The sequence below is a fragment of the Neopelma chrysocephalum genome, unplaced genomic scaffold (genome assembly GCF_003984885.1).
Source record: "Neopelma chrysocephalum unplaced genomic scaffold, ASM398488v2 Primary Assembly neopelma1_24, whole genome shotgun sequence".
NCBI classification, from domain to species: domain Eukaryota; kingdom Metazoa; phylum Chordata; class Aves; order Passeriformes; family Pipridae; genus Neopelma; species Neopelma chrysocephalum.
The window spans coordinates 49137439-49151882 of record NW_020897693.1 but is presented as its reverse complement, the minus strand read 5'-3'; the positions used below and the strand labels follow the sequence as shown (position 1 = coordinate 49151882).

The following is a 14444-nucleotide window of genomic DNA, read 5'->3' as shown; positions in this document are numbered from 1 at the left end:
GAACTTTGTTTTCTCAAATTCCTATGTTATTAAGACTGATACCATCCCTTTCCTAGCAATTCTATCCTGACATCTACAACATATATTGCTTAAAAACTCCTTAGGAAAAGCCTTCAAAACCCCTTGGGACACCAGAACCCACTCTCTGCCACTGAAAGACACTGACAGCACTGCCTGGCCCAGGCTGCTTTGGCTGGTGGTAGCACCAGCCTTCATCCCCATCTGTACCAAACTCCTCTAGGTGGGGTAGGGCACATATGAGGCTGATGTACAAAGGCCCAAGAATATTAACAGGGGGTTGTGAGGGGTAGTTGGGTTTGGTTTCGTTGTTTGGTTTTTGTTTTAAAGCCAGGTTGGCAAGTACTTCAGTTTTCTGCAACACATCATTTTGAAAGGGCAGGGGAGCCAGCTGTGTACAGAAGTGAGCAGCTGTACAAGAGGGAAAAACAAACAGGAAACAGGTAACAATAACCAGTGTGTTTGCTCACTCTCCTCCTGTTAAACTGCAATGTTGTTTTTTTTTTAACTGGGATGAAAAGAGCGTGTCAGAAAGAGCGCGTCAGGAAGCACACAGAGGGTGCGCGCTTGGAAAGCTCTCAGCATCTCTCTGCAGCGGCTCATCCCACCTCTGAAAAGTAATAAACTGGGATCCCTCAGTTCAGTTGTTCCAAGACATGTTGCTGGTCAAAGCTGCTCAACCTGCAGCATTTCCAGCCGGGTCCTCCCTGGCACAAAACATCAAGTCATTTGAGATAAAGAGTTCTCCAGGCAGTCGGTCGTGGCTCCATTCGTGATTCCTCCTCCTCGCAGGACAAGGCGTATTCACACACCAACTGCACAGTAGGCTAGACTTGAGCCCAGCTTTGCCCTACATAGGCTGTTTTTGCTGGGTCACACCTGCCATTGATTCTCTCAGATAACCGCTGCTGTTTCATGTTCTGCTGTGCACCTTGCTCAGCAGAACAGTGCAGAAAGACACTCGTGGGCAAGCGAAGTTCAGGGTGGCACAGTCTGACCCGAGCACCAGGGAAGCACTAGAAGGTGACAGTACTACCAACCAGCTGGGCAATATAAAGACCCCTCTACCCCTCCACCTTCTCATGGGAGACCTCCCTCATTAACGTGCCTGGAAGCCTATTTCACTTGCAAGAATCTAATTTGAGCAATAAATAAGACCCATTCACACAGTGCTTCCCACAACGTAGGATCCAACAGCACCAGGGATCTTACCTGGTGACACTCCCATGGATCAGCATGAACCCTCCCTCAGTGCTTGGGAGGCACTTGGTCCAAACCCAGACCCCATCATCTGAGCTAGGAAAAAGCCATTTCTCCGTGGTCTTCAGCTGCACAGCAGCATTTGATGACACACAGCCAGATGCACCTGGACATCCACAGCCACCTCTGTGCATACCAAGGCCAGACCACCTCCAAAAGGCACTTAGCACTTCAAAACAAAAGCTAAAAATAAACAAAAATGTTTCCCAACACTCATCCCAAGGAGAACCAGGCTTTGCAAGGGCAGCAGGAACCCAAACTGCTGACATTGGCAGGGCTGACCCTTGCCAACCTAAGGAGCCCGTGACATGCTGTAATCCTGGAAGATGACAGCCCTTGCAGCATGGGATTAGAACAGCAGATGCTCCCAGGGGTCACCCCCTTTCCCACAAGGAAGAGTAGGATCACTCCCAACATAGCCATGAGCTGGCAAGGCAGGGAATCCTGCCTAGAGCAATCCTATTGCTTATTTGGTACATACGCAGCCTGCACAACCCCCCTTCCCAGTATCCGCTTAGTGGCCTGGTTTCTTCTCAAAGCTTTTTATATTTCACATTCCTAAGATTTAATTATGTTATCAGAACAACAGGCATCAGGATTTGGAGTGCCAGAATTCACATTAGCAATTGCTATCAACAAAGAAAATGGGCACAGCATGCCCATGCCAGAGGAGATGTGGGCTGCTCTCCTCAATCTACTCACGGTTATTTATAGCCTGTTTGCAAGCCATCCACCTCCCAGGTTTAGCTTCAAGCTTGCTTCCTTCTGAGCACCCTCTCCCTCAAAGAAAAGCCTTTTGCCTCCTCCTTCCCCAGCACAGCACTCAGATTTGGGTAAAATTTATGTAATTCTTTTTTGGGGCAGGGAGGAGATAGAACACCTTCGAATGTTCTTCCATACATCCAAAACAGCAGAAAAGAGTGGAAACAGATCGCTGCAAATTAGCAGGGACACCCATCTCTCAGGGGTAGAAATTAAAAAAAAAAAAAAAACTAAAAAAATATAAATATTTATAGTTTCTAACACTTCACCACATTGCAGCAGGATCACCACGCATCTTCAGCAGCTTTCTGCCCTCCTTGCAGATGGGGATGGAGGCACAGGATCTATAAGGAAGGACACATGCTTGAAGGAAAGAAATAACCACCTATTTTGAGATGACTGCAAAGCAGCAGCTACGTGATAGCAGGAGAGGAGAGATTGCTGTGCCTCCCCACCAGCATTAACTATAACCTGCCCACCCTTCCACCAGCAACATTTTGAGGCAGTTTGATTCTTCCGGGATGCTTCGCTTCCAAAAAATTAAGAAACACAAGACACAGTGCACATAGTACAGGTACAAACCCACACACCAGCTTATTGTCCTCCCCTGAGCAGCAGTTGGCAAGGACAGCTTGTGCCTTCTTCCTCCCAAGCCCAGCTCCTGCTGAACTCAGCCCAAGATTTAAGGGGGACATTAGCAGGAGTGGATCAGACCTCAGCTCTGCCAAGGCTAGGAGAGATTCAGCACTTAAGAGAAGCCCTTCACGCCAGTTAGCCCACGTGGTGTTGGGATCAGCCCAAAGGTGTGGGATGCTGGTGGCACCGGTGCCTTTGTTGGGCTGTCCTTGGCCACCACATCACCTCTGCATTCACAGGTTTGTCACCTGGCCACCAGCACCCACCCGTGGCTGTCACAGCACCACTCAGGGCAGGGCTGATACACAGCTCACACAAGGGAGAGCTGAGCCCCTTCAAACATCCCCAGTAACTCTAGTTAAAATGCAGAAGTGGTGCTGGTTTAGGTCCAGCCCAGTGACTAAGGAAATGCTCAGTCAGGCTCTGACTGAGACACGGCAGCTCCTCACAGGCCTAAAATTCCACATGGCCCTGAAAAAGAAAGGAATTATTAAAGTATATAATAATAATGATAAGAAAAGCAGCAAATTATAAAATATTTATAAATAATAACCAATATTAATATGGAATAAAAAACCCCAAACACCACACCCCTTCCGCTAAAGGGGGGAGGAGGCTCAAGCTTACAATTCTAGCACGTTTTATTTTGTGTAAATTTATAAAGACAACAATCCTAGTCACGATTGTCACATTGTACAGCACATACCAATACAGTTGCAAACAGAACTCCACGCAAAACTAAGCGCTAACAGTAGCTTGAATCACTCTTCCTGCGATTGTCATATCTAGACTAACAGTATTACACTAACACTGAAGGAAAAATAGTTCACTATAAAACAGTGATAGAACATTTTTATAAAATATATTCCATTCCAATAGCTTCTCTACATACTGTATACTATAAAACTCTCCCACAAAAATTAGTGTCTTTAAATATACATATTTAATCTGAACTGCACCAAGATTAAAAACAATTAAAAATATCAATGATTTTTTTTTTACATTAACTTCACAGTATTTGTTTGTAGTAGAAGACAAATCCAGTGTTTAAAATGCAGAGCAGGACTGTTCCCTACAGAGACAGTAACCGCCCCACAGAGAAATAGTTTATGAAGAGACAAGTGTTAAGTGTGCCATGTTTTAGTACTTCTCCGTAGAGCCATGAACCATTTTGAAAACATGCTCCAAGCTATTGCAACTTAAAAATAAGAGACACACAGAGAGATAGCCAAAAAAAGTCACCTTAAGAACAAAAATAAGTGCAAACATTTCTTTACTTTAGAAATTCAAGCTATGAGGAGTGGGAACACAAATACCAGACTATGAGAACAGCGTGTTCATGATGTAGTCAAGAATGAGAAAGTCTTTTTTTTCCTTATTTAAAAAAAAACCAAAACAAAAACAACTTTTGCCCCATATTCACTGCAGTACAGAGCATGCTCATAGCATCAGTTTAATGAATTATTTCTATACTAAGATCAGACACAAACTTGTTTCAACTTTTCCCTGCTCCATACGCTAATGATGTTCTTATGGCACATCCTATTTTATGATCTTCTAAAAAAATAAAAACACACAGTAATTGAAGACTGAAATGCAAACAAAAGTGTCACAAGAATGCAAAATTAAGATTACCAGCTTCAGTAATGCTGACTCTACATTAAACTCTTTACATGTTGCTCAACATGCAAACCCCATTGTTATAAAATTTAAAGTGAAGTGTAAATTAACTAGTTTTGAAATAGATTAACAGTAATAATTCCACTTCAAAAACAAAAACAAAAAAAATCTAATAAATACTATATCAAGTATCTTCAGGAGAAAAAAATAACTTAATTTTAGTAGAAAGAAAAATAACTTAATTTTAGTAGATTTTGTTCAGTGCTATTTCCAATCACAGCAAAAATAAAAAAGAAAAAAAGAAAAAACTGATTAAGTAGAATAAGACCACAGTACCAAAGCCACTTATGTTCAAGATACAGTACTCTCCCACAACTTTCATATGTAACAAGTTCAGCAAAAATATTTTACAGTTGAGAAATCAGACTGAAAACAAAACCCAAAACTATAAATAAAAGCAAAATTTCACATTACATGTACATTCATAGTTTAAGAGATGAATAATAAGAAGAGGCTGTAACAAGTATATCCTGATTTTCTTTAAAAGAGGAAGTACTTATTAAAAAAAAAAAGTCAATCCCATATTATTTATGTAGGTAGTGCTCAGTTTTTGGACCAGAGGGGGAAAGGCATTGGGAAGTTTTTTCTTCATAAGATACAATACAGTATTTTAAGCACAACTTTTTAAAATAATCTAACTCAGTGCTTCAAATTAATTTTAAAATAAACGCTTACGTTTCACAAAACTCCAGGAGTGTCAGGAAAGCTGGTGAAGCAACGCTAATGCAGCAGAACGACATTCAAAACCCCCAGATATTATTATTATTATAGTTCAGTCCCATGTACATGTACCTTGAATGGGTAATTTGACTGGAAGGGAATAATCTGATATCCGCCGACATGCACAGACCAAAGGATGCTCTATTAGGCAAGAAACTCAGTTATCTGGAGTAAAACTGGCTATAGTTACAGGCAGCCTCAGTTTACAAACAAAGAGAAAAAAAACAACCCTCAAACAAAATACTCCACCTAAAAATACCCCCAAAACCTTCCCCTGGAAAGGTGGGACATGGGGGAGAAAGTTAGGCCATGCTTTCCCTCCAGCGGTTCATCTTCACGCTGCCCCTTCGAAACACCGGCGATTGCACACGATCTGGCTCAGAGGGATTCACCAACTTCATAAAAAATAAAATAAAATATAATTTCATGCTGCTATTTTAGCACGGCAGCAAACTTTTTGGACAAGACAGCAGGGCATCTCCTAATACACAAGGTATGAGTCAGCTTGAACTAAGAAACCCCAAGAGCCTGATATTGGGAGAGGTATTTGGCCACTTTAGGGCTGCTGTCCCCTCCAAGGGGGACAGGCTCAGCCTCTGGGTTTCGATATGGGAATGAAAATATTCACATATCATATGATTTTTTTTTTATGTCTTAGTGTGCATCCTTAATGTTTTGGGAGTGAATACGCTGTGGACAGAGTTTTTCCATTCACATTCTATGCTCAAAAGTAGCTTTTCAGTAGGTCAAGTCCAGTGAGGAGGATGGGTGGGAGGGGAAAATTTAAGTCAAGTCCCGAGGCAAAAACTTCTCATTTAGATTTTAGGACCAACTGCGGAACTACACTAATGGAATAAAGAGAATAAAAAATGAACAATACTAAAGACGCAGCCAGGAATCCTCAACCCCTTTAAAATTTGGGCCAATTTAATGTCTCATCTAGCCACAGAAAATAAAAGTACGTCTGCTCATTCTGAGATGTGCGGACAAGTTTCTCTACACCAAAATGTATTTAAATCATAGTTCATCTCATCAGATGATTCTCTGCAACACGCAGAGAGCACTAGGGGAGCTTAAAGGAATCCAAATTTTTCTCTGCAATTTGCTGATAATCTTTCTTCAAACTAAAAAAAAAAAAAAAAAGAAAAACCAAACCAACAAAACCCTGACCACAAAGAAAGTACTTCCAGTGTGAAAACAGATGCTAAATCATTACAGAATTACTTAAGATCATTTCACATTAATAATGTAACATGGGTGCGCAAGAGAAGACCTAAAGGACAGCGCTGGGTAGGGAGGGTGGCAGGGGAAGGCGGGAGTTGGAGAGGTGGAAGGATTGCATTGAAAGGCCTCTGGAGTGTATACGTCTGCATCTTTTAAAGATCATATACCTGAAGTGAATATCACCAAAATAAAATAAAGGGGGGGAAAAAAAATTAAAATTCGGATGCTGCCTTTTTTTCCTGTTTTGTTTTAAAAGGGTTGGGGGGATATTTAAAAAAAAAATAATAAAAAAAAAAAATCACACATCTCAAACAACCAAGGACTTTACAAGGCCACAATGAAATTTGCGGATATGTCTGTACAAATCCCCAGACTGCGTGAAGCGTCTCTCGCACCACTTGCACCCGTGGGGCTTCTCCCTGGTGTGCACGACCGCGTGGCGGCTGAGGTTGTGGGAATACTGGAAGCTCTTTCCGCACTGGCCGCAGGTGTAGGGCTTCTCCCCCGAGTGAGTCCTCTCGTGCCTCTTTAACGTGTACATGCAAGAAAAAGTCTTTCCGCAGAGGGTGCAAGTGGGGACCGACCCGTCGGGGGACAGGCGGGTCCGGGAGCCGTCCTTGTCACGGAAGTGAGAGCTCAGGTGCAGCTGAAGGATGTGTGGGCTCGGGAACACCTTGCTACAGAGGGGACAAATGCAGATATGCCCAGGAGGCACGAGGACACCCGAGGAGATGTCCGACGAATCCATGTCGTCCTCGCTCTCGTCTCGCTCTTGATCTATATCCTCCTCTCGGGCATGAGAGCTGCCATTCCCCGCGAACATGTGTCCTAACCCTGTCACTAGGCTTTTGGCTGAATTCCCAAAATGCTGACTCTCTGGACTCCTGGCTTCACTGTCCTCCTGATCTGACAGCAAGTCTTGTTCATCTTTAACAAGTGGCTCGGTACCCTGCTGCTGGCTGTCGGAAGCCAGCTGTCCAAAGACATAGGAGGGGTGTAAGGAATCTCTCCCCGGCACGGGCTTGAAAGACAAATCCAGCGCACAGTCCACATCACTCGAAGCCAGGGGATGGTTAACAGACCTTTGGGACAAAGGTCCTGTGGAACTATTGACATTAGCCTTTGTTTTTCCAGCTGCTGCGGCGCACGGTTCTGCCTCTGTCGGCACAGAGCTGACACTTATATGATCAGAGGACCAGGCGGGGTGACTGCTGACCTTTTCTTTGCCTGCTGCTCTCTCGTATTCTGCAACGCTGAATTTTTGTTTGTTTCCTGGGTCAAACTCGTGGACCAGGGGCACTCCGGCGTCTAGAAAATGCTCCGCTTTCTCCAAACTAGCCGCCTCATCATTAATCTTCTCTTCCGGACATAATTCTTTATCTTTCAACTTGCCCTTGCAGACTTTCACAATGTCATACATGTGAAGGTAGCTCGCCGCAGCCAGCACATCTTCCACCGGGAGACTGTTGAATTCCAGCTTTCCCTCGTACATGAATTCGAGCAGCAGGCTGAAGGCAGGGGCTGTGACAATGTCACTGTTCAGATGCACAATATCCCTTTTGTCTAACTGGTCCCTGTAGAAAAGATGGAAGTACATACTGCAAGAGGCAAGAACGGCTCTGTGAGCTCTGAATTGAGCTTCTCCAACTAAAACAGTACAGTCACACAGGAAGCCCTGGTGACGCTGCTGACTCAGACACTGCAGCAACTGGCGGCTATGGTCTGGAAACTCCATTCTTCCTTCATAACCTGTTCAAAACAGGAAAAACTTGAATGCTACTGTAAACTAAAGCCTCCTAGCAGCTGTAACAAACAGATCGGCTTTTTGGTAACCCAAGCCAAAGAAACAGCCTTGGAGATAACGTTTACTGTTAATTGTCTGTAATAGTTTTATTAAGGGGGGGAGGGAAAAAAAAAAAAACCAACACAACATGCTTCTCATCCTTTCGCACCTGCTCCGAACAGGAAAAACTTGATTGTAAGTAAACAAAAGCTAGTAAAGCAGCAGCCCCTCCAACCTTTGTTTCTCCCACTAAGCACTTTAAAAAAATTAAGCGGAGGAAAGCACACATACACACACCCCGAAAAGAAAAAAGCATAAACTCCCAGGCTGTCTTCCCAGCAACGCTAACTTGGGGCATCTTTTAATAAAGCATATTCCCCGCGTCACGCACACACACACACACATACACGCACGCACATTTAAACTTTATCCTTAGTCGTTATGCACCGAATCACAACAAAACAGCGGCGGCTGGAGCGGCGGATCCGCGGGAGGGGGGCGCGGGGCGGGAGCGGCCGCGGCCCCCGCATGCGGAAAGGGGCGGGCGGGGGGCTGGGGTGGGGGATAAAAGAGGGGGGGAGAGGAAAAAGTTTCCCTTGAAGTTATTAAAAGCTAAGGAGGAAAATAAGCGTCGGCAGGCCGGCGGGAGGGCAGGGCTGGGGCCGCAGCCGGCTGCGTGCCGCGGCCGGGCGCTTACCTTGCGCGGGGCGCGGAGCCGGGCGGGCAGGAGGGAGCGCGGTGCGAGTGCGAGCGAGGCGCGGCGGGAGGGAGGGAGGGGGGAGAGCAGGGAGAGAGAGAGAGAGAGAGAGGCAGGCGGGAGGGAGGAGGAGGAGGGAGGGAGGGGAAGGAGGAGTGCTCGGTTTGCTAATTACACCGCAAGCTGGAGAGTCAGCTGCTCTGACTTCACTGCGATGGAAATGCTACCTCCAGCTGTGCGCCTTTTAATGCCATATGTTACTCCAAATCTCGCTACCAGCCAACCACAGCTTGCTGCCTTTTAAAGTTCCAGCAGCCCCATTTATAGCCCGCGATTAAATCCCACAAACTTGCCCCGAGCCCGCCTCCCCCCACGGACACTCTCACCACCACAACCACCCCCACCACCACCCCCCTACTCCGCAAACCGGACCCCACCTCCCGCCGCAAAGTTGCCGCTCCCCGCACCCCGCCGCGGTGACCTTCGCCGGTGCGAAAGGGGTGGGGGGGGAGAGCACCGCGGAGGCGCTTTTGGGATTCCCTCCCTCTCCACCTCCCCCCCGGCCCCCACCTTTTCACACCCAACTTTGCGGGGAGGACTTTCCCCCGGCGGGGCGGTGGGTGTCCCCCTGCCCGCGTTACTCACCGGCGGGCGGCGGCGGCGCTCGGGCTCCGCATGTGCGCGGCGGCGCGGGCGCTCCGCGGGCGCGGCGCGGGGCTGGGGAGCAGGTTGTTCGCCGGCCGCTCTCGCGATACTTTCGCCGCCGCCGCCGCCGCTGCTGCTGCGAGCGGCGGGTGCGGGCGAGCGCTGAGGGCGCGCGAGGGAGCGCCGTGTCCCCGTCTGGTGCCACACAATGGCCCCGCCGCCCCGGCCAGCCCCGCCGCCGCCGGCCGGTGCGCGCTGCCGCCTGCGCCCTCCCCCTCGCCTCCTCCTCCTCCTCCTCCCTCTCCTCCTGCCGCTGCCGCCGCTGCCGCCCTCCCTCTCTCCCTCCCTCCCTTCCCTCCCGGCCGCTGCATTGGCAGCGCCGCCGTCCCGCTCCCAACTCCCCGCCCGCCCGCCCCGCTGCAGCCCGACGTGCCGCGGGGGCTGCCCCGCCGCGGGGACGGGGCGAGGGGCGCGGGGCTTCCTTCTCCCGACCCCCCCTTGCCCCCCGCCCCGAGGGGTTTATCTCTAGTTGCGCGCCAGCTGAAAAATCCCAGATGCTGGCGGATTTTTTTTTTTCCGAGATGACCTTTTCGATAGTCGATTTGAATTTTAAATTTTAATTAGCCGTAATCGCATCAAAAGTGAGCGCCGCGAGTGAGTGAGGAGGGTGCGGGGTCGGCGGGCGGGGTTCCCCGCCGCGGTTCCCACCGCGGTTCCCAGCGCAGCCCGGGATCGGACCCGGCAAACGCCGCCGAAACCCGCTGGGAAGCTGCGGCTGCCGGAGCCGCTCCGGCCCCGCTTGGAAGCGGCGGGGATGTCGCGGCCGTGGGTTGTCCCGGACCCCCCGGGGCTGCAGCAGCGCCGGGAGGGGAGGCAGAGGCAGGGAGCGATGGATGGAGGCTCCGGATCGATGCTGAGGTTTTTGTTGCCCTCGGAAAGAGAAGGAGATGAGTGTGAGAGTGCTGGTGGCTGCGGGGGAGTGGAGAGGGAGCGGAGCGGAGCACTGGGTTCGCTTCATAGCTCTCCTGCGCACACCCTGCGTGGTGTCAGTCGGAGTCTCCAGCCCGTGCTTTAGCTTCCAACAAGTACAGCAGGGAAACTCCTTTCCCTTCCTTCCTCCAGGCTGCCTTGCCTGGATTGTAATATCCACAAGGTAGCAACTTTTTATGTATATATAGACATTTTTTCCACAATTTTCCGTAGTTTTCCACAGTTAGCACCTTAAAAGGTCAGGTTTGTTGATTGGTATGTTTGTTACTAATTTAATCTGTTTCTTTGATGTGTTATCTTTAGGCTCTTTGTCACAGGAGTCAGGGTCTGCATCGCCGATGCCACTTTTCTCTCACGAACCTCAACTATTTAACTCCATTAGCAGCGGATGCCAGGATATTTGGGTGTTTTTGAGCGTTAATGATTGCATCGTCACAAAGCTCAGAGTCATAGTATTTGGTAATACTGTCATTCCTACAGTTCGAATTGGAAAACTCCAGCCCAGAATGTGGAGGTGCCCTGCTCCAGCAAAAGAGTTAAAGGTCCTGGGGTTAAATCTGCCACCGTTCAGTAAAGCCAGGAGCTTTATCTATTTGTCCACCATGGCAGACATGCTCAGGGAGCAGGAGCTGTGTTCCTTTAAAGACTGTATCATCCCACAGTCGGAGCCTGATAGTTACAGGCTCTACCAAAAGTGGAGCAATTTCTGCCCCAAAGTGCAAGTGCAGTTTCCATGAAGTTACTTGGTGGATTTGTTAACTTGTGGAGTTTTGTTGTCTTTGTACACTGAAAATGTTAGGCAGAATCTTGTATTCATATGAATTACGCTACTTGGCAGAAATCCCTTATTTTGTATAATTCGTTGTTCATTTTGCCCTCTCCTCTTTAATAAATAAGTTGAGAAAAAATAAGATTACAAAAAGAAACAAGGTTTTAATTCCTTTTTGAGTGCTGTGAGCTAGGTATACTGCAATCTAACAGTGTCTTATTTTTAGTAAACCAATTACAATTTCACAGTGAGTCTGTGGTCATTAGTGAGTTTGAAATGTCAGACAATACAAGAGCATTCCCATTTCTCTAAGTATCCATTTGGCACATTGCTGGCTTGCTTTTTCAGGACTCAGAAATACTACACTCAGCTTCACACCAAGGCAACGTTGGATACAATACAGGTGTTGTACTGATTTACCTACGGTTGTATAAAATACTGGTAGTACAACTCTAATGTAAACAAGCACAAAGTCATTACTGGAAGCAAGGCAACAGGAAGAACTGCCCCAGAAACTTTATTCCAAGAGCTCCTGCGTTTCTGACAGCCCTTGTGACAGCATGGTGGGGTAAGCAAACCATCTACTTTCATCTCCCGGGCCCCTGAGCCCTTCTCAGGCTGAAGGCTCCACTACTAGGAAGGCCAGAGGAGGCTCCTTTTTCAGTCCTTCCTCGAGGGAGCAGAGCCAGGCAGAGCTGCTTGGCCAAAATAGAACTTTCTGGCTGGTGTCTGTGCTCAGAAGAGATCACACCCACTGTGCTGCCAAACGTGAGGATGGCTGAACATGAACAAGGACTGATAAAAGGTGTTGGGAGCGACCACAGTGGGTATCCTTGTGCAGCCATGTGCATTCCTGGGTCTGGCTAAAACCCTTCTGGCCTCCAATAAGCCTTTTGCAGCTTATGGAGCCTTCTAGAGTTGAGCAGAAAGCCCGTGTTTAGGACAGAGACAGTAAAAATCAGTGGTGCTGGCAGGACTTCTACTTGCCAGGCAAGGCTAGCCCTGCTCCTGGTTGTTTCTGCTGCCTGGACACCAGCCAAAGCCCACAGAAATTAGTAGAAAAACCAACTGGATCAAGTCCATAAAGCCTGAGGACTCGCTTCCATTCTTACCCCTTTGATCCAACAAGAGTAGGTATTTACTGAGCGGGGCCTCTCCAGCCCTCTTTGTTGGCCAAATGCAGAAGCGGTAGCAACAGGTTTTTCATGCGATTTAATCATTTTCTCTCTCACCGCATTGGGCAGAAGCCTCTTTGTGTTTGTTTCTACATAATTTCAGTGCTTTTATGTTCTTTTTATTTTTTTAATAGGGCATCTTTGTGATAGTCCAGTTGCATTTCAGAGGGAGAGTCAGGGCCTGAGACTGTTTGATACTTGCAGGATTGAAGCTATTTTAAGTGCATTGGTCATAGAGAGGTTTATTTGCAGAAGTTCTTCCAAACTTTTTCAAAGGCTGTTTTATCCCTTGCAGACAGCAGCGGGCATTAGAAAGACTGAATGCTTCATTCCCTCCTGTGAAACTGTGAGGAATTTAACCCCAAAAGATGGTGGTAAGACAAGGAGCTGCCGTAGGCATCCATGGAGCTTTCCCAATTAGCAATCTCCTCCAGCACTTACCCTGCAGTCAAATCCAAGGTCAGCATTTGGGGGGTTGCTCAGTTTGCAGTCAAGTCATAAAAGTGGGCACGACCTTCCCAAAGATCTTTTCAAGCACGTCATCCAAGACTCAAGAAAGCATTAACTTGCACTGCTGCCATGCCAGACATTAATCAGAGCATATATTGCAGACAGTCTCCTCAGCAGTGTGCTTATGTGAGTCGTATTTGTTTTATGGCTGTCCTGCTGATTTCTCCCTGATAATGAGACCCTGTGTGCACTGCAGTATTTGTGAGTATATATTGTAGCAGCCAGGGCAGTTGTCAAATCATCCTATCACGTGGAGAGGCTCATGGCACTAAGCTGCATTTGTAAATTACATATTGTTCCATTTGCTGTAATGTTATTATCAATAAGGCTACACCAATCCAGCAATGGGCATTAAAATCAAAAAGGACTCTGCAGAGGTGCCACTGGCACAGGTCACATTCTGCTCTGCAGTGAGAGCTTGCAACATCCCTGTCCGAGCCAGCCAGGCATTTAATATCACACCTGTACCTCGGCTCCCTTGTCAGCGCCTGGGCAGCAGCTCCCGCTCAGTTATTCATCTTCCATAGTTTCACTCAGCTTGCCTAACCCTCAACTTCTGGTTGTTTTTGTGACAATCTGCCGTGTTCTGGTTTTCTAGAAATGGTAAATGAAGGTACTTTTTCAACCTTTATAAATCCATTGGGTTTTTGTCCATAAGGGGAGCATGCTTCTTGCTTTGCAGTGGTGAAGGAAATTGATATGGCATTGATAAAGGCACACTCTCTTCTTGCAGGTTTTTTTTCTTCTCTTTCACCCTTACTCATCACCTGTATTTTAACATTGCATGGGTTTTCTTGGCCAAACTAATTTAAAAAATATAATACAATCAATCATGGTATCTCCTTTTTAATATTTGTTTTATTTATTTATCAATGCCCAGGAAGGAAATCTGAGAGCCCACATTGTAAATTACCAGGTGTATAGAAGTTTGTAGCAGGGTGTATAGAGAATGACAGTGAAAGGCCATAAATACCAGTGGACAGTAAGAGACAAAATTGGTGTCTGCTTTGGGACCAGACATAAGATTTATCAGACCCAGACAAAAGTCTTTAAATCAGAAGCTGATGTATCCTCAGATAAGCTGAGCAGCACTGGTAGGGTCCAGCATAGAGTTACTAATTTCTTATTAAAGGAGAGGATTTAATTGGCGTTGCTCTATTTGTAAGCAAATAATACACTGTGTTAACAATGCACTTTATTTTAGTAACTCCCAGAAGAGAGCTAAATACTGAAAAAGTGTTTTGCTAGATTAGGACGGGGAAATCTCAGGATGAAAATACTTACTAAGCAAAAACATAACCTAAAATAAAGGGTTTCATACTGGAGATGTTCTGATACAATTTTAGCAGCTGTTCCTCAGAATATGTTTTGTCCCAGGATAAATCCATTTTACCTCCAACTACTGCCCTGAGATTTGTAAGGCAGCGATCTGCCATACTTACCCCACTGTCTGCAAAAGGTCTCTTAAGCAGGATCCATTCCTTTCTTGGGACTCGTGGTGTTGGCCCAAATTATTTTTATGGCAAGTGTTGTGTTCCTTATTAGATAAATCAGCAATCTCAGAGCATAAAGGAT

At 46.8% G+C, this 14444-nt stretch overlaps 1 protein-coding gene and 1 long non-coding RNA gene across 5 annotated transcripts; one reads left to right on the top strand and one right to left on the bottom strand.

Annotated features, from left to right (window-relative positions):
• Positions 1–3293: 3293 nt before the first annotated feature.
• ZBTB42 (zinc finger and BTB domain containing 42) lies at positions 3294–9482 on the bottom strand. 4 transcript variants are annotated; one of them, XM_027674111.1, is made up of 2 exons: positions 9426–9482; positions 3294–8049 (listed from the first exon to the last, which is right to left on the bottom strand). In XM_027674111.1, the coding sequence occupies exon 2, from the start codon at positions 8033–8035 to the stop codon at positions 6608–6610; it is 1428 nt and encodes a 475-aa protein (XP_027529912.1). In that variant the 5' UTR covers positions 8036–8049; positions 9426–9482; the 3' UTR covers positions 3294–6607. The 4 variants fall into 4 exon arrangements, with proteins under 4 accessions (XP_027529912.1, XP_027529910.1, XP_027529913.1 ...); XM_027674109.1 differs by lacking the exon at positions 9426–9482 and adding an exon at positions 9351–9407; XM_027674112.1 differs by lacking the exon at positions 9426–9482 and adding an exon at positions 9218–9289.
• A 386-nt stretch (positions 9483–9868) lies between these two features.
• On the top strand, positions 9869–12812 carry LOC113963309. Its single transcript, XR_003532734.1, has 3 exons — positions 9869–10066; positions 10719–12007; positions 12655–12812. It is a non-coding gene; the product is annotated as an uncharacterized LOC113963309 (long non-coding RNA).
• The last annotated feature ends 1632 nt before the right edge of the window (positions 12813–14444 follow it).